Source organism: Salvelinus sp. IW2-2015, linkage group LG13 (genome assembly GCF_002910315.2).
Source record: "Salvelinus sp. IW2-2015 linkage group LG13, ASM291031v2, whole genome shotgun sequence".
Lineage (NCBI taxonomy): Eukaryota > Metazoa > Chordata > Actinopteri > Salmoniformes > Salmonidae > Salvelinus > Salvelinus sp. IW2-2015.
The window spans coordinates 39,649,143-39,676,409 of record NC_036853.1 but is presented as its reverse complement, the minus strand read 5'-3'; the positions used below and the strand labels follow the sequence as shown (position 1 = coordinate 39,676,409).

The following is a 27,267-nucleotide window of genomic DNA, read 5'->3' as shown; positions in this document are numbered from 1 at the left end:
AAAGGACCAGAAATGAGAGAAGTAAAGGAAGGGGAGGCCGAGACGAGGAGAGAGCGCAAGTATGAAGAGGAGAAGGAAGGGATGAACAAAAGAGACTTTGGACGAGGAAGAGACAGAGGAGATATGGAGGAGAACGACGGTATGGGAGAACGACGCTAAAGAAGTCCTCGAAGAAAAAAAAGAGAACCAAAGAGCAAACGAGGTTAAATAGAGCAAACGGAGAGACCGGAGGCAACGTAGAGCAGAAGAGAAATAACCAAACGAAGAGACGAAGAGAGCGAACGAGAGAGGGGGATTATCTGTGTGAAAGAAGAAAGGGGGGAAGTCAAGAGGATAGCGACCGGGAAAACAGACGAGGCAGAAGGACGACCAAACGGAGGAACGCTGCAGAAAAGGAAGACGGAAGAACACCGAAGCAGCAGGAACAACCAACACACACACACAAAGCACGATAATCCTCAACTTAAGTGAACGTGAATGATCGTCCAAAAACACAGAAAAATCCAAATTGTAATAAAGACATTAACAAGATAGTTAGAGGTCTACTTAACAACTCGATAATATAAACCTAAACAGAAGCACACCATATTTAAACATTTTTATAACATCAATTTTCATCATATTTTACCACCATTTTCACTCACTTTTGATTTTTTTTATTAAAAAAAAGAGAGACGAAACGGACATAGACTACAACGGGCAAGAAGACAAAGGAGGGAAGATTAATCACATTTAGTGTCCTTATAGTGTTTCTTTCGCAAGCAATTCGATCCATGAATGCCTGATTCACGCAGTCTCCTACTGAACTATGTCTGCAATAGTTTATGTGGCGGCTAGGTCAGTCTGTTGAAACTGGAGTAATACCTGTCTTATCCGTTCCGTGTGGAAAAATTAAACTAATGCTCCCTCTAATCTCTCTCATCTCTTCTTCTCCCTCCCAGGCACATGAGCACACATAAGGCACCGTGCCTCAAGACTACCTCAGCCTGATGATCCTTGCTTCCCCATCCACCTGTATAGTGCTGCTGCCTCCAGTTTCAATTATATCTGCCTCGGCTAGAACCCTGATCTGTTTGCGACCGTGCTACCTTGTCCAGGACTGCTTTTCGACTCTCTCTTTCTACCGCACCGGCTGTCTCTAACTCGAATGCTCGGCTATGAAAAGCCAACTTGACATTTACTCCTGAGGTGCGTACTTGTTGCACCCTCCTACAACCACTGTGTTATTATTTTAGTGACCTTGCTGCTGTCGTATGAACGTTTTGAATATCGTATTGTCCATGTACTTTATAATCTCCATCGCACAGCCAGAAGAGGACTGGCCACCCCCAGAACCTTCCCATTTCTAGTTTCTTTCCTAAGGTTCCCATGCCTTTTTAGGAATTTTCCGAAGTCCACTGCTTCTACCTTGGCATGTGCTTTTGGTTTGTATAGCATAGTTTACAGTATAGCACTTTTGACCACTACTGATGTAAAAAAGCTTTTAGGAATATATTTTATGATTTGTCTGTTTCTCTGTGAAGCATTCAATTGGGATGCGAATCTTGAAGTGTGCATTGAGATTGCCATTCTTACCGGTAACTCTAATGAATTATGCTCTGCAGCAGAGGATAACTCTGGTCTCCTTTCTGCGGCTCCTCATTAGAAGCCAGATTTCACCATATGCCTAAAGTTTTTGTTACGCAATTGGAAACTTCAAAGTCTGAAATGTTCTGATTGTCGAACTCATTCTAAGTATATGATGGAACTTAATGTTCTTTGCTAATTTAGAGCCTTTCTCCATAAATAGTTTACCTTGTATTTGCACACAGAATAGGGCTATCCATCTGGATACCAAAACTACCTTGTACAACACACACATCTTCAATTGCTCAAAGCTTAAGAAGGAAAGAAATATCCACAAATTATAATTTAACAAGGCACACCCTAGTTAATGAAGCATTCAGTGACTATTATAGTTTTATTGTTTTCTCACTTATTTAAACCAGGCTAAGCCAGTTGAACTAAGTTATCGTCATTTAAACCACCTGCAAACCTGGACCAATAAAGCAAAGTAGTGTGACACATAACACGAACACAGAGTACACATGGAAGTAAAACCAAGATATACAGTCAAAAGTAGCACAATGAAAAAAAATATATGTACACTGTATGTGCAAATGAAGTAAGACATTATGGAGGAAGGTAAAAGATATATAAGCCATAGTGGGGCGAAGTAATTACAATTAGCAATTAAAACACTGAGTGATTATATTCGCAGAAGAGATCGAAATGTCAAGTAGAGGAATTACTGGGTGCAAAAAGAAAAGAAAAATATATTGGATGAGATAAGATATAGGATGAGCTATTAACAGGATGGAGCTCAAGCTTACAGATGGGCCTATACAGTGCATAATCTTGACTCTCTGACAGCTGATGCTTAATAGTTGTGAGGAATATGACGCTCCATCCTCAGTATTTGTGCAATTCGACCAGTCTTCAGCAGAGAACGTAAGGAAAGAGGAACTAGCTTGGGACCAGTTAAAAATCCTGCTGGAGTGAGGCTCGAGGAGTGGTCTCGTTATTGACCATAGCTGAATACAGGCGAGGCTTTACCTAGCAAGACTTATAGCATGACCATGAGCCAGTGGGTGCGACAATATGAAGCGAGGGCCAGCCAACGAGGCATAAAGTCGCAGTGGAGTACGATGGGCCTTTGTGACAAAATGGATGGCAATATGAATAGACTGATCCAATGGCTGAATGAGCTATAGGAGCATAATTTTACTGAATATAACATCGCGAGAGTCAAGATTGGTATGATAGCAATTTTACGATGTATATGCAGCATGAATCGAAGAGAAACTTATGAGTTGCAAATAGGAAGCCAGATCTAGATTTTAATTTGGATCGAGATGGCTTAATGTGATCTGGAAGGAGAGTTTACAGTCTAACCAGAGCTACCTAGTATTTGTAATTGCCACATATTCAGTCAGACCGATCCAGAGTGTTTGCTGACGGCGGCACTTGGGCCACATCGGTGAAAGAGCATCCATTTATTATTACTTGCATAAGAGCAGAGTTGGAGCCACGAGAAGGAGATTGCATTGTATCTAATCTGGAGGAGTCTAAACAGTATGTCCAAAGAAGAACATACGAAGTTACTGAATGAGTGACTCCGAGTAAGATGAATCAGAGAAGTCACGCACAAGAGAGCATCAGTATGAAATACAGAGAAGAGTCGCCACGAGAAATGCAACACCTGGCCATCCCCATAGAGACTGCCAGAGTCCCGACAACAGAGCCCTCTTGATTGACACACTACACTGTCTGAGAAGTGTTGTGAACAGCAGAGGCAGATGACAATCTTAGGAGAAACCAAGTCTGTTGAGTCTGCCCCACGATAAGAATGTTGAGTTCGACCAGATTTCATTTAGGACCTTGTTATGCGTTAAGGACCTGAGCGTAGCTGATACCACCCATGACCACAGCTCCGAAACCAATTCATGCGAGAATGTAAGGTGATTCGAAAATGGTCGGTGATCTTTTGGTACCTTGCGTTTTCGACGAACCTGAAAAGGCAGGTATAAGATATAGGTCTTTTTAAAAGGGTTGGTGCTGACCAAAACGGCAGAAAACAAAAGGAAAAGAGATGCGACCAGAAAACAGACCAGTAATAGACAGGCCATCAGAAGGGGGGGCGGGGGAAACGAAAACCGAAACGAACGAAGATTCTCCCCATTTTGAAGAAGGGTCATTGACCGCGCAGCTCTTCCAAAATCTTTAGGATCTCAGACCATTACGAAAGAAGAGGTGAACAGTTAGTAAAGAGGCAACAATTTCGCAATAAAGATCTTAGAAAGAGAAGTCCACCATATGTCTAGCCCAGGCTGAATTGTAGGGTCCAGTTTGCAACTCTTCAAACATTCGGGACTCATTCTGATTGGGTGAAGAAAATGGGAGTTTGGCAGTCTGCTGGGGGTGACAGGGCGGTGACGGGAACCAGGGAAAGCCAGGTCGGAAAAAGAGACATAGGCCAGCCTAGAAAAGAGTGCTTATTGAAATTCTTCAAGAACTGAACACTCTGTAGGATTTATCGGTGGAAACAGGACCAAATGACACTGATGTTTCCTATCTTCAAGGTGAATTATAACGCATACTAGGAAAGGGAGCCGTCTCTTATATTCTCCATAGACATTTACAGTGTCCCAGACTTTGAGTTACTCCCTCACTAGATGGAACTGGTGGAGAATATGCCAAAAGACGCAAGAAAAGCTATCCATACAAGCAAAAGAGAGTGTACACTTCTTCGAAATATAAATCTTGGAAATAAATAAATATATTTTGATTTGTTAACACTTCTTGTTCACTTACAATGATACTTCAGTATATGATTATTTACATGAAGTACTTGTTAATATCTCGATTCACTAATATTTCTACTAATTATAGAAGATAAACAAAGACAACATTAAAACAGGAAAACCCCGCTTAGAGTGAAGTATAGGGTACGTCAAACTATCCTTTGATGTATGGTACTAGAACATTCTACAACCTATTATCCAAAAGGAATCAAATTAATAAAAAAGTTATTAACTACACAGACCAGCTCATTTATTAATGATATAAAAACCCCAGATGTAGTTGTCTATAATTCTTGTGCTCAATAAGCAGGTACAAACATCATCATACATTTACATAATTTCACATTTTCAGTGACAGAAACACCATGACAGTAGTTGGCAAGTAGAAGATATCCAGAGAACCCAGAGAAATATCCAAGTGTCATACACATGTATAGAAGTCAGCTGATTATGAATCAGTTTAGAATTTTCAGATCTAAAATGACTAAGATTTATGTAGAGTGGGAGACCTATCCAGAACAGCACTCCTACTTAGAACACTATAACTTAAACCAAACGTCCACCAGAGCTCTATAGGACTGCATGATTGTCACTGGGCCAAGATGAGCTAAAGTCATACCATGTATTAGCTCCAAAACTTATCATATTTAAGTGGACAAAAGACAGAGCTTAAACGTTCACGTTCTACCAATCTAGCTATCTTATGTCTGACAGCAAAATTTACGACTGAAAGCCCTATACAGTACAGCATACGTGGCACAAATGCGTGAGATCTCTAGCATTCTATACACACTTTAAGATAACTTACTCTTTTGCTGTGAAATAGGCAATCATTTTATCTTTTATCCAGTACACTCACTCACACTAGACTATTTGACTGGAGGCTGAATATACATATTAGAACGCTTTGTATAATTGAACAAAACGGTGACATAGAAGTATTATCTACATAACACTGATAATGCATGTATCGTGCAAAAGAGGTAGAGAGCGAGCAAGTGAGCGAGAGAGAGAGAGAGAGCGAGAGAGAGGGGGATTTCTGTGTGAAAGAAAGGGGAGGAGTAAGAGGATAGCGAGGGAACAGAGAGGAGGGGAGGGGAACGCTGCAGAGGGGGAAACAGCAGCAGCAACACCACACACACACACACACACGTATATAAGTGACTGTAATGATGTGTTACATAAAGGGAATTCATTGGGTGGCAGAGACAAAGACAGAGGGGCAGAGACAGAGGGGCAGAGACAGAGGGGCAGAGACAGAGGGGCAGAGATGCAGAGGCAGAGGGAGGGGCAGAGGGAGAGCCGGAGAGATGCAGAAAAAGAGAGGCATATAGAGACTGAGGCAGAGAAAGACAGAGAGAAAGGCAGAGGGCGAGGTAGAGGGCGAGGCAGAGAAAGAGAGGTTGGGCGATATGGCCTTTTTTTCCCTTCAAATTTATGGGAGATTCAGAATATACACTACCATTCAAAAGTTTGGGGTCGCTTGAAATGTCCTTGTTTTTGATAGAAAAGCACAAACAAAAGTGCATTAAAATAACATCAAAYTGATCAGAAATACGGTGTAGACATTGTTAATGTTGTAAATGACTATTGTAGCTGGACACGGCAGATTTTTTTATGGAATATCTACATAGGCGTACAGAGGCCCATTATCAGCAACTATCACTCCTGTGTTCCAATGGCACGCTATGTTAGATAATCCAAGTTTATCATTTTAAAAGGCTAATTTATCATTAGAAAACCCTTTTGCAATTATGTTAGCAGAGCTAAAAACTGTTGTTTTGWTTAAATAAGCAATAAAACTGTCCTTCTTTAGACTAGTTGAGTATCTGGAGCATCAGCATTTGTGGGTTTGATCACAGGCTCAAAATGGCAAGAAACAAATAACTTTCTTCTGAAACTCGTCAGTCTATACTTGTTCTGAGAAATGAAGGCTATTCCATGTGAGAAATTGCCAAGAAACTGAAGATCTCGTACAACGCTGTGTACTACTCCCTTCACAGAACAGCGCAAACTGGCACTAACCAGAATAGAAAGAGGAGTGGGAGGCACTGGTGCACAACTGAGCAAGAGGACAAGTACATTAGTGTCTAGTTTGAGAAACAGATGCCTCACAAGTCCTCAACTGGCAGCTTCATTAAATAGTACCTGCAAAACACCAGTCTCAATGTCAACAGTGAAGAGGCGACTCCGGATGCTGGTCTTCTAGGCAGTTCCTCTGTCCAGTGTCTGGTCTTTTGCCCATCTTAATCTTTTATTGGCCAGTCTGAGATATGGCTTTTTCTTTGCAACTCTGCCTAGAAGGCCAGCATCCCGGAATCCCGGATGGTTGCTGATAATGGGCCTCTGTACGCCTATGTAGATATTCCATAAAAAAATCTGACAAGTCATTTACAACATGAACTATGTCTACACCGTATTTCTGATCAATTTGATGTTATTTTAATGGACAAAAAATTAGCTTTTCTTTCAAAAACAAGGACATTTCTAAGTGACCACACTTGTGAACGGTAGTGTATATCTTGATTTTTTAAAATTTTTTCTAAATAAGCTTTGTTGTACAAGTAAAGGTAAAATACACTGCATTTGAAACAGTCAACAATAATTTATGAATTCAGGGCTTGTGAAATTATACTTTGGCTATATTCCACAATAATGTAATTATTTTATCAAATTAGTTTAACTGTCTATGAAAATGCCATTTTTGTTACAAATTTTACCAAGACCATGCATAATGCACATCACTAATAATGACCAACTTTTTGTAGCAGCCATTATAGAAAATGTACACAGGTCTCAAAAGCAATCTCTGAAGCACAATCCCATGTGCTAGTGAGTAGCCAGCTAATCTTTTATATTTAAAGTTTAGCCAACTTGGATCTATTTGCTATCTAACTAGGTAGAACAGTTGCATTTGGTATGAACACACCCTTCTGTCCATCTCCCACTGTTTGAACAGCATGCTAGCCTGTCCACTTTGTTCTTAATTGTTCGTTTTTGCGACTTTTACTTTGGTTTAAGCTTCAAACAGCTTAAAATACAATATTTTTTGTTAATCGAAAATATATTTCACAGCAGTTTAGACGGTACAATGATTCTCTACACTATACTTGCTTGTTTTGTCACATAAACTGAAATTAGGCAAACTATTAGAATTTTAGCAACCCGGAAATATGGGAGCAATGTCTGCATAGTGCATCTTTAAGTTTTCGTTTATTATTGTAAAATAATGTCTCAATGTGTTTCGGCGTCATATAGAGCTGGACCAAACCGGTTCTGTTGGACCAAACCGCAAATGGCGAGTAGAAACCGCATGTTGTCGGAGAGGAAGAAGTTATTTTTCTTATTTGTTGTTCTCAGTGGCAGGGGGATGACTTTGGTGTTTGTGTGTAAATTGGAAGTTGCACAGTCACAGCAAAAGGAGCGAGACCAAAAAGACAACACGAGAACAGTGGACATAAACCCCATAAAAAAATACAGTCATTTGGAATATCGTGCTAAAACATACATTCGAATGAATCTAATTAATTCAGTATTTGCCCAGCCATAGTTTGAGGCTGAGTTGCGGATTGGTTAGGTTGAGGCTTGGTTGAGTTARTTTMGGTTGGGGCTGGGTTAGATTGAGGTTGGTTTAGGTTAAGTTTGGTTGAGGCTTGGTTGAGTTAGGTTGTGTTGAGGCTGGGCTGAAGTTGGGTTAGGTTATGTTGAGTTGAAGCTGGGTTGAGGTTGGGTTGGGTTAGGCTGGGTTGAGGTTGGGTTGGGTTGAAGCTGGGTTGAGTTAGTTTGGGTTCAGGTCGGTTGTGTGAGAGAGAGTGAGGTTCCGTGTGCCTGAGATGATCAGATACTATTGATCCAGAGGGGCCAAGAGGAGAAAAGGCCTGGTGCTTTAAACAGGCACGCCGGCTCAATCGATAGACATTTATCTATGTGAAGGCGAACATGACATGTCTGTTTTCATAATGGTGGCCGCGCATTGCCCACAGCGTCGGAACTCACTAAACCCCATCTCTCTCTCTCTCTTTCTCTCCCTCGCTCTCTATTCATCTCCCTCTTCCTCTTTCCACCTCTCTCTGCCTCTACTGTACAGTCGCACTCCATCTTGTACCCCCCTCTCACCGTTTTCTACCTCCGCGTCTCTTTTCCCCCAGCTCTTTCTCTCTCTCCCTCTCTCACCATTTCTCTTTCTGTCTCAGTGCAGCGTCAATGAGATTGCAGCATTCAGGATGTCCATACAGTTTTAGCTGCATCCCTCCCTCTCTCTCTCTCTCTTCCTCTCTAATCCCCCCCTCTCTCTCTAGTGTGTATTTTTGGTCTGTTGTTCGTGGTGTCTGGCACCACCTATCTTCCATCTTTTATCAGAAGCACAGGTCTRAATGCACACTACAGTACCACTGCAATGACMCAAAACGCAGCACAGCACCCTTCACTGGATATAGCTACCTATCAGAGAACATTCATTCAGCAAATATTTTATTTACATTCACAGTCAGCTGATTGGCCAAAGCTATGTGTCTATTCTCATTGACGAGRATTAAGGAGAATTTCGAGAGATTCTAATGGTATCTATTCTCGAGAGAAACTACTGTAATGTAAACTTGCGTATTTCTCACGTCTCGAATGCTACCTCCGGAGGTCGCGCACGACACACGTCCGACAGATGCCCCCCCCCTCTAAGCAGGGGAGTGTAAACAGAATTGTGTCCTTGAGCCCAACATTCATACAGTAAAAATACTATTAGCAGAGTAATGTTTTTGAAACAGCTGAAATGTAGACATGTTCATTATATTTTAAACTAGTTTTATTGATTTTTCATCTGAAATTGCATTAACAACTTGTTACATTCTCAAATTGTCGCCCTAGTTTAGAAAAAGGGAAGCTCAACGGTGTTGACTTACATKAAATTAATAAAAATGTACTTTTATATTCGTATGAGAGGGGTGAACGTTCATGTTTGATATGCTAACATTACTAGCTAGCTAGCTAGCCCAATAATTGGCAGCATCCCCTTTTTCCTCCAAACATAACAATGGTCATTATGGCCAAACAGTTCTATTTYTGTTTCATCCGACCAGAAGACATTTCTCCAAAAAGTACAATCTTTGTCACCATGTGCAAACCGTAGTCTCGCTTTTTTATGGCGGTTTCGGAGCAGTGGCTTCTTCCTTGCTGAGCGGCCTTTCAGGTTATGTCGATATAGGACTCGTTTTACTGTGGATATAGATATTTTGTACTGTGTTCCTCAGCAATTCTTCACAAGGTCCTTTGCGTTGTTCTGGGATTGAGTTGCACTTTTCGCACCAAAGTACGTTCATCTCTAGGAGACAGAACGCGTCTCCTTCCTGATTGGTATGACGGCTGTGTGGTTCATGGTGTTATAACTTGTGTACTATTGTTTGTACAAATGAACGTGGTACTTCAGGCATTTGGAAATTGCTCCCAAGGATGAACCTGACTTGTGGAAGTCTACTTTTTATTTTATTTTGTCTTGGCTGATTTCTTTTTGATTTTCCCATGATGTCAAGCAAAGAGGCATTGAGTTGAAGGTAGGCCTGAAAAGATCCACAGGTACACCTCCAATTGACTCAAATGATGTCAATTAGCCTATCAGAAGCTTCTAAAGCCCTGACATCATATTTGGGAGTTTTCCAAGCTGTTTAAAGGCACAGTCAACTTAGTGTATGTAAACTTCTGACCCACTGGAATTGTGATACAATTATTTATAAATGAAAAATCTGTCTGTAAACAATTGTTGTAAAAATTACTTGTGTCATGCACAAAAAGTAGATGTCCAAACCAACTTGCCAAAACTATAGTTTGTTAACAAGAAATTTGTGGAGTGGTTGAAAAACCAGTTAAATGACTCCAACCTAAGTGTATGTAAACTTCCGACTTCTACTGTACATATGAAACGGGTGAATGCAATATGTAAACCAATTTAAAAGTGGCTTAAGATACCGTGGAATAGTGTGGAGTGCAGTTATACATATGAGATGAGTAATGCAAGATACGGAACATTATTAAAGTGGCTTGTAATCCATTTCTAACAGTGGCCAGTGATTCTAATCTAGGTCTATAGGCAGCCGCCTCTGATGTGCTAGTGATGGCTGTTTAGTTGTCTGATGGCCTTGAGATAGAAGCTTGTTTCAGTCTCTCTGTCTCAGCTTTGAGCACCTGTACTGACCTCGCCTTCTGGAGAAAGCGGGGTGAACAGGCAGTGGCTCGGGTGGTTGATGTCTGATGTTTGACATTTATGAGTCTTGTCCTTGAGGCAGAACTGGGTGATTTCAGCTAGTTTTGTGTGTCATCATATTGGTCTCTGACTTGTGGTCACTCGCTCAGGCGGAACAAACTTAAATTTGCGCTGAAAATGTTATTGAAAAAACAGAAAGGTGTCAAATAATTTTTGTGCAAACGTCTTTTCTGAATGTAAAAGTAATCCTAGAAGTAATCATCTAGTTTTTCAAAAGTCTCTGTAATCTGATGACAATATTTTGCTGGTAACATAACGAATTACAATCACAATTTTTTGTAATCCGTTACTCCCCAATCCTGACTGCATGGTTGGGTATGTGGTTTGTTCACTTGAACGGTGAGTTCATCAGAGTGCCTGTGTAATCGTTGGCTTTAGACCTAAAACTGTGTAAAACAGATCTATTCATGCAAAGTGGGAACCATTGGTGCTTTTTTTTTTTTTTTTTTGCAGTTTAGGTTAACCTCTGTTGCTGCATGTTTTCTGTGATACCGTATGTGAATGACATTCATCTGTAAATCCATGTGATCCTTTGGGTTAGGCTTCGGTGAGAATTCAATGAGCCCAAGAAACATAATCCTGTAACAGGCAACTAAGTAAAAAAAACTTGAACCTAACCATCTTTCTCTCTCCTTCTCTCTCCCTCTCTTCTCTCCTACAGTACTGTGCGTTCCTCTCCCTTCTGTTCATCCTCATCTCCATCACCACCTTCTGCCTGGAGACGCACGAGGCCTTCAACACCATCTACAACAAAACAGAAAACGTGACGGTGGGCAATGTGACAAGTCAGGAGATAGTCTACGAGGTGGTGACCGATGGCTGGCTCACCTATGTGGAGGGAACGTGCGTCATCTGGTTCACCATTGAGGTCATGATGCGCGTGATCTTCTGCCCCTGCAAGAAGGAGTTCTTCAGTAGCACCCTCAATATCATTGACTTTATTGCCATCATGCCCTTCTACCTGGAGGTGGCGCTGAGCGGCCTGGATTCCAAAGCCGCCAAAGACGTGTTGGGCTTCCTGCGAGTGGTGCGCTTCGTCAGGATCCTGCGTATCTTCAAGTTGACTCGTCACTTCGTGGGTCTGCGGGTGCTGGGCCACACGCTCCGCGCCAGTACCAACGAGTTCCTCCTCCTCATCATCTTCCTCGCCCTCGGGGTGCTCATCTTTGCCACCATGATCTACTATGCCGAGCGCATCGGTGCCGACCCTGACGACCCTACGGCCGCCAAACACACAAACTTCAAGAACATCCCCATTGGCTTCTGGTGGGCTGTGGTCACCATGACCACTCTAGGCTATGGGGACATGTACCCCGAGACGTGGTCGGGGATGCTGGTGGGCGCGCTGTGCGCCCTGGCGGGGGTGCTGACCATCGCCATGCCTGTGCCTGTCATCGTCAACAACTTTGGCATGTACTACTCACTGGCCATGGCCAAGCAGAAGCTGCCCAAGAGGAAGGGCAAGCACATCCCTCGGCCCACCATGCCGGGCTCGCCCAACTACTGCAAGCCAGACGCCCTGGCCATGGCCACTGCCGGGCCGGGTATGGTGAGCTCAGGCAGCCTGGGGGGAGGGGACTGCCCTCTGGCCCAGGAGGAGATCATCGAGATCAACAGGACAGGTGAGTAGAGCAGGGGAGGGAGGAGCTGGATGGAGGGAGAGAAGGGGAGGAGAGGCATGTGTGTGCGTGCACGYGCCTGTGTGAGTGTTTGTGTGTGCGGATGAAGTATATTTGGAATCTATCTAGAGTGACTGACTGCAGGTCCCCACAGTAATATTGCAATATTATGATCAAATTACCCCGATCACTCTCTCTACATGATGTGGTGTCTCGGCTTGTCTCTGAGTCACATATAACTAACCCAATGTACCAAAACATATACCTCACGTCTGAATCACTGTACTGAACGTTAGCCAATAAAGAACACCCATAAAATACTGGAACAGTCTTAAATAGCACTTTGTCAGATTATGGTTCCCAACCATCACAATCCTCCCTTTCTACCGCATGTGTGGGTATGTGGTGTGTGTGTGTGTGTGTTTCCATCCCTCTCCAGTCTGTAGAATTAACCCGATTAGAGAGTGTGGGGAGAAATGAAGTGGATCTGTAACCATGTTAAATAGGGAAGCTGAGGCTGCGCGCGCGCACACACAGACACACAGACACACACACACACACACACACACACACACACACACACACACACACACACACACACACACACACACACACACACACACACACACACACACACACACACACACACACACACACACACACACACACACACACACACACACACACACACACACAAGCTGATGAGGGCAGATAGACACCGTAGCTCTGTATAGAGCAGGGTGATCCCATAATCTAACCCCCCCAGCCACCCCTCCACCCTCATCCTTCTCTCTCTGCTGGGGAGCTCTCAACACGTCGGCTTTAACGTTTATAAATATTTGGTTGGGAAGATTGGCCKGTCAAAACGCTGTTTGACAGTGGACAGAAATGTAATTAAACTTGAAGAGTAGAGCGGGTGATGGGTGGAGGGTTGGGGTGCGGGTGGATTGGGAGAAGGATTAGTTATGACAAGAGAGAAGTTGAGAAGCATGTAAAATGGCATTCTAGAGGGCCCCTCAATTTACATATGTAGGCTACTCAGAGCCTGATACATACACGCTCGCACGCGTGCACTCACTCACGCACACACACGTGCATGTACACACACACACTCGGGATGTGCGCGAGTACTCCAGGACTGGARTCTGTGTTTGTATTCAATTAAATAATTGAGTACTCAACATTTTCAAATCCAACTATTTAGCAGGTTACATTTAAAAGCGCTGACAACATTTCTGCAAGATGTGAGTATGTCAAGGGCAGTGAATGTTAAAGTTGTGTATCAGAACAACCAGCGGTGGGCCACTGCAGCTAAATAAATATAGGGGAAACACTGCACACTGAATTGACAAGTAATACATTAAAAACACACACACACACACTTACGTACATTTGTACATCATATAGGCCTATTTCCCTCTTGCAATAGCAACCCCCCCACACTAGTAATAAATAGGCTTTTTTGTGTGTGTGTGTGTGTGTTTGTCGGGACATGCCAGTCCCGATCAGCTGGTGAGTTCACACAGCCGAAAGAGCTCCTTCTGTCAACACAGCTTACAGCCCAGGGGGGGAGACAAGTGTAGCTCAGTCTGTAGAGCATGGCTGCTTGCAGCGCTAGGGTTGTGAGTTCAATTCCCACAGGGGACTAGTAGCAAAAAAAGTATTAAAATGTATGCACTCACTACTGTAAGTCGTTCTGGATAAGAGCCTCTGCTAAATGACTAAAATGTAAATAGGGAGAGAGGATTGGTGTGGAGTAACCAACTAGGCTCTGTTTGAAAGTTGTAGGGCCAGTTTCTGGGAAACAGATTAAGCCTAGAGTAAAAAATTATTTAAATCAAGAATTTCCATTGAACATGCTTTTTAGTCCTGGGATCTTTTATTTCAGGTCGTGAGGCATGGACCAACACATTTCTACAATCAAGATGGCGGCAGGSCAGTTTCGCTAAGCGTGTTGYGTCACGCTGTTTGTTTGTTTCAAGTGTTAAACTTTTTTATTGCTTTGCAAAACCGTTATAGGCTGCGAAAGTTAAACAACAGGCAAAATCTAAAATCCTACAGGATCAAAGCAATCGAAGTGTTAAAATCGCAGGGACATCTGCTGGTTTCGACACAAGGAGATAATGCCGGTGTGGTGCCCTCCCTGAAAGCCGAGAGAGGATACATCTGTGCTGTGACTGACTGTCTAGACACGTTTGGGCCGACTAGCCTTGGATACTCCTCAACGGTCAGGTTTTTCACCTGTGTTCCAGCAAGGTTTCTRACTCCTTTCCTGCCTTGCTGTGCTGTGTGCTTAGGGTTGCCAACTGTCCCGTATTAGCCGGGATGTCCCTTATATTGGGCTAAATTGGTTTGTCCCATACGGGACCTCCCTTGTCCCGTATATTCATCCAATCACAGTGTAGCGTAAACGCGCCAATTCCTGCAAAGTAATTTCTGTTGTTGTTCGGTCGGTTTGGCATATCAAGGAAATATGGATGAACCTGCAAAAAAAGAAAAGACTGTGCAGCTACAACAAACAATGGGAAGCAAAAAAGACGTGGGTTAAGCCCCGTCAGTGGTGACTCGACGAAAGCTTTCTGTACTTTATGCCGTCGGGAATTCTCAGTTGGCCATGGAGGGGAGAATGACCTAACTCAGCATGCAKCCACAGAAATGCACAAGAAGGCCATGCTAGCTAAAGGTGCTAGCAATATCAGTGCATTCTTCGTGACGTCGACTGCAGAAAATGACAAAATCGCGGCAAGTGAAGCCTCGTATGTGTACCATACAGTTAAACACGGACTTAGCTACAACAGCACCGACTGCCTTTTTAAGCTCAATGGTGCTTTGTTCCGTGACTCAAATGTTGTGAAGACGATGCACTTGGGAAGAACGAAAGCTGAGATGGTTACAATGAATGTTTTAGGACCAAAGACCGTGGGGGATATTTTGGATGATCTGTCCCCGACCGAAGGTGATCCCGTGTATTTCTCAGTTGCCAGTGATGCCTCCAACAAGGGAAATAGAAAAATGTTTGCAGTGTGCGTGAGATATTTCTCTGTGACTGATGGAATGCAGTGCAAGTTACTTGACTTTCATGAAGACAGTGATGAAACTGCAAATGGCATACATCAAGCTCTGATGAACTGTCTGGAAAAGCATGAACTGGATATTAGACACATCACAGCCTATGCAGCAGATAATGCCAATGTCAACTTTGGAAAACACCACTCCATTTACCAGCTATTGAGCATTGCCAACAATCGCATTCTGAAAGCTAATTGCCCAGCTCACATAGCTCATAATGCCTTCAAGCACGCCTGCGATCAGCTGTCAGTGGATATTGAGACAATTGTTTTAAAGATCTACAGCCACTTCTCAGTATCTGCTTCCCGAAGAGAGGAACTGCGAACATTTCTAGCCTTTGTTGACGTGTTGTGAAATTCTGCGACATGTTTGCACACGATGGCTCTCTCTTCATCCAGCTGTCGATCGTCTCCTGCAAAGCTGGCCAGCTCTCACCAGAAAATGTAATGTTGAAACTGAAACCAGTCGGCCTCTATGAGGAGCTCTCCTTCACTGACCTGGAGCAGGTGGTGGTTGCCCTCAAAATGACAGAKACAGTCAGTATGGACCAACTCTATGAAGAGTTTTGTGCTTGCTGGGAGGAAATACAGAAAGCCAGACAGGATACCACAAAATCCACCAGTGAGAAGTGGGTGGCAGTTTTCCAAAACCTAGGGAAAGCCAACTTGATCAACATGTTCAGGATTGTCTCATTTGTTCTCAGTGTGCCAGGCTCAAATGCCTTTGTAGAGAGGATTTTCTCTCTGATTACCATTAAATGGTCAAACTCAAGAAACAGATGCAGCACAGAGGCTCTGTGACAGAGCTGATCAAAAATGAACTTCAAATATCTGTGAACTGTGACTTGTCATGTAAGGACTTCTCTCTGGCTATGCAAAATGACAAAGGACTGCTTAAGTCAGTCAAGAGCAGCAAAAAATATCCATGGAAAAAGTAGACTTGGTGAGTGACTCATGCCCCTCTTTTGCATTTGAAATKTTTWTTTWWWTTTTTTTGCTATAATGGTCAAAATTTAGATTTCTTTGATAATTTATTTTGAGGTTTATTCACATAAGTTTACATAATGATACGGTTTTAGTCAAGCTATAGACTAAATGGAATATAACAATGTTTTGCCTTTTCAATTTAATAAGAATATGAATATACACTGTATATTCTTTCACACAACACCATACCTACACCGCAGTGGCACCGTGCACTGGCACGCCACTTTTTGTCCCTTATTTGGTAGTGAGAAATTTGGCAGCTGTGAGATAACGTCTTGATGCGCTGGGCTTCCTAGCCCAGCATATTCCCGCTGGGTGGACTTGCCACCTGTGATTGGCTGGTCTAYTGGTTGGCGCGCTGGCATTCTACGGGCAAAATACACTAGCACAGGGTGTCGCGCGGTGAAACACCGCTTCCCATTCATTTCAATGGAAGGAAAGCGGAGAGGGCGGGGGACCTTTGGGCGGTGCGAAGGTGGCGTGGGAGGTGGTGGAAAAATAAACKTTTCCCAACTTTATGCAAATCACCAGCGGCAACCGCTGGGCGATGACCAATCATATCGAGTGGTTCTCATGACTAATTTGACGGTATGCGACCCTGTGCTGGAGATATTCTTCAGCAAAGATGGCTGACAAAAATACTAGGATGGAAGCAAATGTAAGTTATTATAACGTCATAACGAATCATGCAAAAAATGTACAGTTGACAGGAATATGTTAGTTAATGTAGAAACAAACGATTATGCATATTTTTATAATCATAAAGTTAATTTACGAAAATCGCGATTTAGMAAGCTAGCTGACAAGCTAACATTAGCCAGCTAGCTGGCTAGCTTTATGGGTGTTGTGACATGAGTATGAAATTGTAATTCCGGTTGGTTGTTTTATCTACTCCTGAAACAACCAGCAAACCAGGCTGTTGTCTTGTGAAACAGTGGATGTAAAGAATCTAGCTAGCTAAAGCATTTACTGCAAATTGAATGTACAATTTTGTAAGCTTGCCTTGCTGATATTTGCCATGCAATGCAGATAGATGAAATAACGTAGCTATGTTCTTGCTTATTGTGCAGTGGATGATAACAATACCTGTATGCCTATGGATGTGTAACGTAAACTAACTCACTTTTGTACATCGTGCTAGTCCGTACAATTGACCTTATTTTAGCACCCAAAAAACGTAATACTTCCAGATCAACTGTAATATCAGTACCATTGTAAAGCACAATTTCTCCCCTTTCCAACAAAATCAATGACGAGTCCCTCATGATGCCCATCTCTGCATGATTCAAGAAGGCAATGAGCTCCGTCGAAACGGCTTTTTTTCCCCACTCGATCTGTCCAACTTATCACCTTGTCACCTCTAAAATATAAATAAAACACTATAAAGAGTTTATATAATGTGTCATTACATACCTATTTCAAGGTTTGTGTCGAATTTGAATCGGGTGTTTAGGGCGGTGCTAAAGTGATCTTCAGAAGTAAACAGCATCTTTTGAGAGTCATGATAGCTTGCAGTGATGATGCAAAAAATGAATAGGTATCCCCCTTACCCTGTCTCTGTCCCTTTCTTGTTTTTTTAAACGGTGAGAGAAATGCTACACCTGGTGGCGAGAGGCTGTAAAACAGAATCAGTTGCTTTATGCGTGCTGTACGTTACGCCATGACACGTCACGATGTAACGTACAGTGTCGGAGGGGCCTGTTTTTTCAACTTTTCTCCAATACTATAGAGCTATTACCATGTCAATCAATGCTTGAATAGAAACGTAGTTCACACCCCAAATTTTGATGTCAACACAGTCGCTACAGTCCCATTAGTTTTCTTTGCAGCCTTGTTTGAATGTCGCGGTTGCGCACATTTGTACGGAATGGGGTTAGCGTACGTTAGCAGGCTATCTAGCCAATCTGTTTATGGACCCAAACATTTGGTATACATATTAGTTAAGAACCTAGCTATGAACCTCAGCTATCATAGCCAGGTGTATCAACTTCAAAACAGTCTGAATGACATTAATGAARCCTATGGATTGAGTAGAATATAATGTAACTTTTTGCCAAGGATACAAGTCGTATATACATGTAGTTATTACCATGCATGAGATCCCCACATTGTAGCCTGTACATTTCATATATTCACTGATCATGTACTCTACCTTGGCAAATAAAGGTGCAGTTCAGGTATGAATGTCTTTGAGATTATTTTTCAGTCATATCCAATACCAGGAGTATCAAATTCCGATCTTTTAATGATGCTGTCTCTGCATGTATGTATTACAATTATACACTTCAACTGTGTTTACCAATCTTGGTCTTAGAACATCAATAGTTACACATTGTGACTAATAGACTAGAAACAGGATTTAACTAGTTAAAAGCTGATTTGTAATTAATATATACAGAAATAGAATTGAAAAAACAGTATACTACACTTCCTATGTATCATGTAAATACTCTAAAACCGGTTTGTCGTGTCTTTACTATGGATTAAATTATATGAAATGCTATTTTATAAAATAAATTCTCTATAATTAATATTACCTGATTAAACTAATCATGTAAATGTAATTAACTAGGAAGTCGGGGCACCTCAGAAGAATGTTTATAGAGCTATTGTCTTCCGAATAAACTCTTAAAGACCTGGTAATCTTTTATATCAATAGCAGTCAATTATTAATCGTCACCTTATTCAGTCTCATCTGAATGTCGTAAAATTATTAGTTATCTTCACGAACATGGCTAACAAGTTGAATCAGCAATACAAAATTTGGTTTAATTATTTATTTACTAAATACCTAAATAGTCACACAGAATTACATATACACAGGATGGATCATACATTGATTACTAATCATGTCATAAAAGAAAACGTCCCTAGCGGACGAAACCGATATGACGGCTGAATGAAAGAGCGGGAAGACTGAGGAACAAAAGGATTGGGTCTCTATCGGACCTTATGAAGCTATGCTATCGTAACCGCCCATTCGGAAAAGGAAAATGCAAGAAATATATTTACCCCTGAGCTGCGCTTCGATAGATTGGTCGAAGATGGAAGGCTGGGTACCCTAGCAGAGATCTCCCTTGTCCTTTCAAGAATATTTCTGGGCGGATACGTTGTAGTCTGTCGTCATGTGGTAGAACGGATACGTTGTAGTACCCTGTCGTCGTGTGGTAGAAGGAATACGTTGTCGTGCACTGTCGTTCTGAAGAGATTGTCCGTCCTTTCCTAGACCACGCACATTTACAGCTGCTACTGATAACTCGACGTCTATGATGTATCACTTCTTTATTGAATAAGAGTTCAAAGTTCATACCAAGTTGCCATACTATAAGCTCATGCTATATTCTGGCTGGTATAGTCGAAATTCATCCTTCCAGCGTGGCGTTCGTCACCTCCACGTTGAAATTCACCCTTTTAAACGTATGGACATCAGTCCTCACGTCATCAGGAACACAATGTTAATTTCGTTAGGTTGTAGTCGTTCAACCATTCGCAACCARAGCTCACGCTGAGGTTGGCTTAGTTCGCCGTGAATTGGGTCATGGGGGCTCTTATAGAAATGTAGAAAAGGGGTTGGTTCATAATTTCCAACCAATGCCTATTCACGTGGGTGTGGCCACTGAGTGAGTATATTTTACTTATGAAAACAATTCTGTAATTTTAAAATTACATTTACATTTTCACATAGTTTCATATTTAAACATTTAAAGTGCACAACAATTCCATGTTAATCTGATAACTAGAATGTGTAGACTTTCCAAGATACAATTTATGTGGTCAGGTTAAGCAGATGCTAAACTACAGGACTGTTTTGCTATCACAGACTGGAACATGTTCCGGGATTCTTCCGATGGCATTGAGGAGTACACCACATCAGTCACTGGCTTTATCAATAAGTGCATCGAGGACGTCGTCCCCACAGTGACTGTACGTACATAACCCAACCAGAAGCCATGGATTACAGGCAACATTCGCACTGAGCTAAAGGGTAGAGCTGCCGCTTTCAAGGTGCGGGACTCTAACCCGGAAGCTTATAAGAAATCCTGCTATGCCCTCCGACGAACCATCAAACAGATAAAGGGCTAAGATTGAATCGTACTACACCTGCTCCGATGCTCGTCTTACGTGGCAGGGCTCGCAAACTATTACAGACTACAAAGGGAAGCACGGCCGCGAGCTGTCCAGTGACACAAGCGTACTAGACGAGCTAAATCACTTCTATGCTCACTTCGAGGCAAGCAACACTGAGGCATGCATGAGAGCATCAGCTGTTCGGACGACTGTGTGATCACGCTCGCCGTAGCCGACATAGGTAAGACCTTTAAACAGGTCAACATTCACAAGCTGCGGGGCCAGACAGATTACCAGAACATGTACTCCGGGCATGTGCTGACCAACTGGCAGGTGTCTTCACTGACATTTTCAGCATGTCCCTGATTGAGTCTGTAATACCAACATGTTTCAAGCAGACCACCATAGTCCCTGTGCCCAAGAACACGAAGGCAACCTGCCTAAATGACTACAGACCCGTAGCACTCACGTCCGTTGGCATGAAGTGCTTTGAAAGGCTGGTAATTGCTCACATCAACACCATTATCCCAGAAACCTAGACCCACTCCAATTTGCATACTGCCCAAACAGATCCACAGATGATGCAATCTCTATTGCACTCCACACTGCCCTTTCCCACCTGGACAAAGGAACACCTACGTGAGAATGCTATTCATGACTACAGCTCAGGGTTCAACACCATAGTACCCTCAAAGCTCATCACTAAGCTAAGAATCCTGGAACTAAACACCTCCCTCTGCAACTGGATCCTGGACTTCCTGACGGGCCGCCCCCAGGTGGTGAGGGTAGGTGCAACACATCCACCACGCTGATCCTCAACACTGGAGCCCCTCAGGGGTGCGTGCTCAGTCCCCTCCTGTACTCCCTGTTCACCACGACTGCATGGCCAGGCACAACTCTAACACCATCATTAAGTTTGCAGACGACACAACATTGGTAGGCCTGATCACCGACAACAACGAGACAGCCTATAGGGAGGAGGTCAGAGACCTGGCCAGGTGGTGCCAGAATAACAACCTATCCCTCAATGTAACCAAGACTAAGGAGATGATTGTGAACTACAGGAAAAGGAGGACCGAGCACGCCCCCATTCTCATCGACAGGGCTGTAGTGGAGCAGGTTGAGAGCTTCAAGTTCCTTGGTGTCCACATCACCAACAAACTAGAATGGTCCAAACACACCAAGACAGTCGTGAAGAGGGCACGACAAAGCCTATTCCCCCTCGGGGAAACTAAAAAGATTTGGCATGGGTCCTCAGATCCTCAAAAGGTTCTACAGCTGCAATATCGAGAGCATCCTGACCGGTTGCATCACTGCCTGGTACGGCAACTGCTCGGCCTCCGACTGCAATGCACTACAGAGGGTAGTGCATACGGCCCAGTAAATCACTGGGGCTAAGCTGCCTGCCATCCAGGACCTCTACACCAGGCGGTGTCAGAGGAAGGGCCTAAAAATTGTCAAAGACCCCAGCCATGGACTGTTCTCTCTACTACCGCATGGCAAGCGGTACCGGAGCACCAAGTCTAGGACAAAAAGGCTTCTCAACAGTTTTTACCCCCAAGCCATAAGACTCCTGAACAGGTAATCAAATGGCTACCCGGACTATTTGCATTGTGTGCCCCCCCCAACCCCTCTTTTACGCTGCTGCTACTCTGTTTATCATATATGCATAGTCACTTTAACTGTACATTCATGTACATACTGCCTCAATTGGCCCGACCAACCAGTGCCCCCGCACATTGGCTAACCGCGCTATCTGCATTGTGTCCCACCACCCGCCAACCCCTCTTTTACGCTACTGCTACTCTCTTTTTATCATATATGCATAGTCACTTTAGCCATATCTACATGTACATCCTGTATATAGCCTCGCTACTATTATTGCCTGGCTACTGTATATAGCCTCACTACTGTTTTTATTTCTTTACTTACCTATTATTCACCTAATACCTTTTTTGCACTGTTGGTTAGAGCCTGTAAGTAAGCGTTTCACTGTAAGGTCTACACCTGTTGTATTCGGCGCACGTGACAAATAAACTTTGATTTGAACTGACATCATATTCTTTAAGTACCAATGGATACTTTCAACTGGTTGGATTACTGAAATATTGTTCCGTTCCCAACCTTTTGATGTCACCATACTCTCTCTATTTTAACAAAGGGCTTTCCAAGAGTCCATTCTGTAGAGTAGAGAAAAGGGGGAAAGGTATTTATGGGGGTCATAAACATCATGACAGGTTTATCTCAATATCTAGGCCGTCATTTTAAATAAGAATTTGTTCTTAACTGACTTGCCTATTTAAATAAAGGTTAAATAATGCCCTTCTGCATTGATCTGGTAACACAGGATAGGTGTAGTATTTCATCAAATGAGGCTTAATTTCAACCAGTAGAGAATGTGAAATACTTTACTGAAAGAAGTTTATTATCCAAGTGTTTTAAATACATACATTATAAATATTATAATTGTAAGATTATAAATACAAGTTCAATCTGTACTTCAATGCACTGTTGTGCATTATAAAAACAGAGGAAGAAAGAGGAGGTGGCGAGAGGTGTATAAGACAAAGGGAAAGAGGTAAGAACATAGGAGCAGGGAAGGCAGTATATGATTAATGAATCAGTGCTACCCAAATATTCTCTCAGTTCATCACAATTACATAAGTGTCTCTAGTCGGCCCGAAGGTTATCTTAAGAGCGGGTGAGGTGGCGATGATGGGACTGGGGGTTGGCATCCTCTCATCAAAACAACTGCAGACGAGAGAGAGAGAGCATGTTTAATCCTTGTGTTTTTATTTTTTATTCTAACATTGTTAGTCATAATCATCAGGAGGTGACATGCAAAACTGACCTTGGATCATTAACTCTGGGACTACTGCATCTCTATCTGTATTTCAATGTAAAGCTTCTCTTTAATAATACTTCCTGTTGACCTGACCAAGTGACCTCTCACCTCTGATCATGCTGTGCCCTCTATGTAGCCAGTTCAGATGCGGGAGGGGTTCACCGACACAGCTGATATAACCTAGAGGATTTAGGGAGAAGAGGAGAGAGGGATGAAGGGAAGGAGAGGTACTGTTATTGAGAAAATAAGGTAGTTAAAGAGACAGTGTTCAACAGGAATCTGTGTGTGTGGCCTCACCTGGTGTCCACACCACACTAAGTGGCTACAGAGTACTTCATGCTGAAGAACATGAACGGACACACGAGTACAAACAATATAGTGTAGTTATAAAAATAATTAAGTGTCTTACTATTCTCCATTGTTGGTCCTCTTGCCTATTCTTTGAAGGTGGAAGGATCCACAGTTATACACCTGAGCCTGCTTACTGCACAACATAATCCATCAATCAGATTGATACATGAGTGTGTAGGTGTGGGTTATAGGGTGTCTAATTGTCCTACATTTTTTCAATATGGGTGATTTAAAATAGCCTGTTTTGTTTTTGTACAGACATTASACCCTTACCTAAACACCACCCTCACCTGAGAAGTAGAAATCAAAGGGAGAGAAACTGGAAATTGAATAACTGCAGTTGACATAGCTAAGCAAATGGAAGAATACTCTTATTGTAATGTGAATGGCTCTTAAAAGAGCCTTTGGCTATGCATAGTGTAGTCTATGGTGTTGCCAGGGAACAGCACCCTCTTCGAAGTAGTAGGTGAAGATCTCCCGCACACAGATTGCCTCTCTTGCTGTGTTGTTGGACCCCATCCTTGAAACATCCTGCAGAGCAGCAGACTTCTCCTCTGGCACATGGCGGCAAGCTGCAGATCCCCTCCTGGTCCATCCTCATGAAGTTATGCAGAACACAGGTAGCCTTCACACACCTGAATTCCTCCAGGAGGCAGTCCCAGATGGCCCTGGTCACCCAACCTTGCAGTGCCCTACAAATTAACTGTAGGCAATCGTTTTGAGGAATCTCCAGTTACAAGGTATCTGTAGGAATATGGAAGACAATGTAATTATTAAACTTTTACATTACCAGGTCATCGGGGATTACTAAAGTATACTATCCCTGATAACATTGGATTGATAGATGCCTGGGCAGACATATTTGCATGTGTAGCTTGTGACAATAACAGGATCATATCAAGGATAGCATCACAAATGAACACATAAATACCACTTGAAGCTTGATGATGAGTTGATAATTTGAATCAACTGTGCAGTGCTAAAACAAAAATGTGCACACCTTTGAGTCCCCAGGACCAGGACTCAGAACCACTGCTCTTCATTGGGACCTCTTTATTTGTAGACAGGTATCCATAGCTCTCTTTATCTGAGGACAGAAAACCTCACAAGAAACAGACTTCATTATAGTCAAATTACACCGCACTGAATATTATGTTACTATTATCTCCGTCCTCACTTCTAGGGACAGGAACTACACAAAAGTACCTGCCCTATCCAGAATAGCCTACTCACTTTTGACAGTTGGGGCTGCTATCCTTTCACCCTCCTCCAATGCTGTTAGCTAGCTGCATTTGGAGTTTTTACGGTGATAAATACATCAAGATAGCTAGCTAATATGAAGTTAGGTAGCTGGTGATATTTAATTCACTTGGCCTGTTATCTATACAGTATATGACGTTGGCTAGATAGCCAGCTAGCCAACTAGCTAGCTCATTTAGCAGCTCATTTGAGTTAGCCTGCACAGTAGCTAGTTAGCTAATAATACTTAAAAAAAAAAAAATACATTTCGAAATGTATTTAACGTTACTTACTTTAATAAGTTCTCCCACCCATGTGGACAATTGGAAACAGGGCAGCAAAATGTATTTGTCACCAGAGCGTTTTAGAGGATATTACTATTGAACTATCTACCCATTTAATAACCAGACCTTCATACAAACTTGCTATGCTGAATTCTTGACGCACAATCGAGCATGTTGCCATATGCTGCCAGCCCGCCCAAAAGAAAGTCACAACGGCGGCCTAAGCAGCATGCTGCAATTTACCGCTATCTAGTGTACATGCACCGCTGACCAGACCGCTCGCGTGTGCCATCGCGCGCATGTTGATTTTGTCCCACCACACCAGATGCGATCAGGACACACAGGTTGAAATATCAAAATGAACTCTGAACCAACTATATTAATTTGGGGACAGGTAGAAAATCATTAAACTTTTGTGGCAATTTAGCTAGCTCGCTAATTTGTCCTGGGATAAAAACATTGGGTTGTTATTTTACCTGAAATGCACAAGGTACTCTACTCCGACAATTAATCCACAGATAAAATGATAAACCGAGTTTGTTTCTAGTAATCTCTCCTCCTTCAGACTTCTTCTTGTTCTTTGTACTTTACTTCTGATTCCAAATGATTTAAAAACTAAATCAGGGTTGGGACTGACTCATATTAATGTGAGGAGTCTAATGCCGAAAATGGACATGATAAAAGTTTAGGTTCRCACTGCTGACCCAGATGTCTTAGTTCAGTCCGAGACCTGGGTTAAGAAATCTGTTCTAAATCAGTCTATAGGCTTGGATGGTTATAATGTTTATCGATGTGACCGACGAAGTAAGGGGGAGGTATAGCCATCTATATTAGACAGATATGTGGTTACTGAACTAAGGTCTTTATCTAAACCAAAACAGTTATAGTTTTTAGCATTGAAACTGCAGTTAATCGAAAGCTGTGAACTTAGATTTAATAGGATGTTATAGACCTCCATCTGCAAAAGTAGAATCCCTGGATTCTCTGGCTGAACTGATGCGTGGTTGGGGGGAAAATKAAATGGTCCTCATGGGCGATTTAAACTGGGACTGGTTATGTCCAAACTGTGACGCAATAAGAGGACTGTGCAATACAATGAATTTTACTCAAATTATAAATGCAGTCACAAGACTCAATCCAAAAGACATCCCTAAGTCAACACTTATTGATGTCATTCTAACTAACAATCCGCATAAATACTCGGCCGTTGGTATGATTTCAGTGATCATTGTGCAGTTGGTTGCATTAGAGACGCCAAAATCCCCAAATTGCCCCCTCTTTCGTAGTCAAACAACATTTTACGCAGTTCTGTGAGCAAAGTCCTGCATGAACTTTATGCATGCAGCTTGGATAGGATTGCGCTTATTCCAGACATCAAAAAGGCAGTCTCCTATTTTCATTTTTTATACTATCTGTGATAAACACACCCCTCTCAAAAAGTACCGGGCAAGAGGTTGCATTAGAGACGCCAAAATCCCCAAATTGCCCCCTCTTTCGTAGTCAAACAACATTTTACGCAGTTCTGTGAGCAAAGTCCTGCATGAACTTTATGCATGCAGCTTGGATAGGATTGCGCTTATTCCAGACATCAAAAAGGCAGTCTCCTATTTTCATTTTTTATACTATCTGTGATAAACACACCCCTCTCAAAAAGTACCGGGCAAGAGGTTTATCTGATTTGATCCATAAACAAAATATACAATGGGCCAAAGCTAGAAAGGGTCATTCCCAGGCTGAATGGCAGTTATCCAGGGCATTGAGAAATAAGTGCACCGTGTCAATACGGAAATACAAATCTAGCTTCTATTACGAATCTACCAAGGCAAATCTCAATAACCCGACGAAATTATGGAAAACCATTAAATCCATGAATGCTAACACAAACTCCTCTGGTCTGACCTCAAATTCAATGGATGTGACTGACAAGAATAAACTGCTTGACATGTTTACTGAGCATTTTGCTAAAGCTGGGCATTTATTTGATAATGAACTTCTTCCTAACATCTCGAATGAGGCTGTGAATGAAACTGCCGCAACGCCGGCCTATGGTTCATCTATTTCATTTAACCAAGATTGAGCTTTCAGAAGTTGTAAAGGCACTCAAATCTATTGATATTAAGAAAGCGGCTGGCCCTGATGAATTAAACCCTTATTTTCAAAAGAATTGGTGCCGAGAGAATTGCTGCATTGCACTCATATATTTATTTGGAGAG

At 42.4% G+C, this 27,267-nt stretch overlaps 1 protein-coding gene across 1 annotated transcript in view; it reads left to right on the top strand.

Annotated features, from left to right (window-relative positions):
- LOC111971439 (voltage-gated potassium channel KCNC1) overlaps positions 1-27,267 on the top strand; it is a 103,884-nt gene that overhangs the window by 50,672 nt on the left and 25,945 nt on the right. Inside the window, exon 2 of the mRNA XM_023998215.2 lies at positions 11,255-12,215. Coding sequence (XP_023853983.1) covers positions 11,255-12,215 — 961 coding nt within the window. The remainder of the gene's footprint in view (positions 1-11,254; positions 12,216-27,267) is intronic.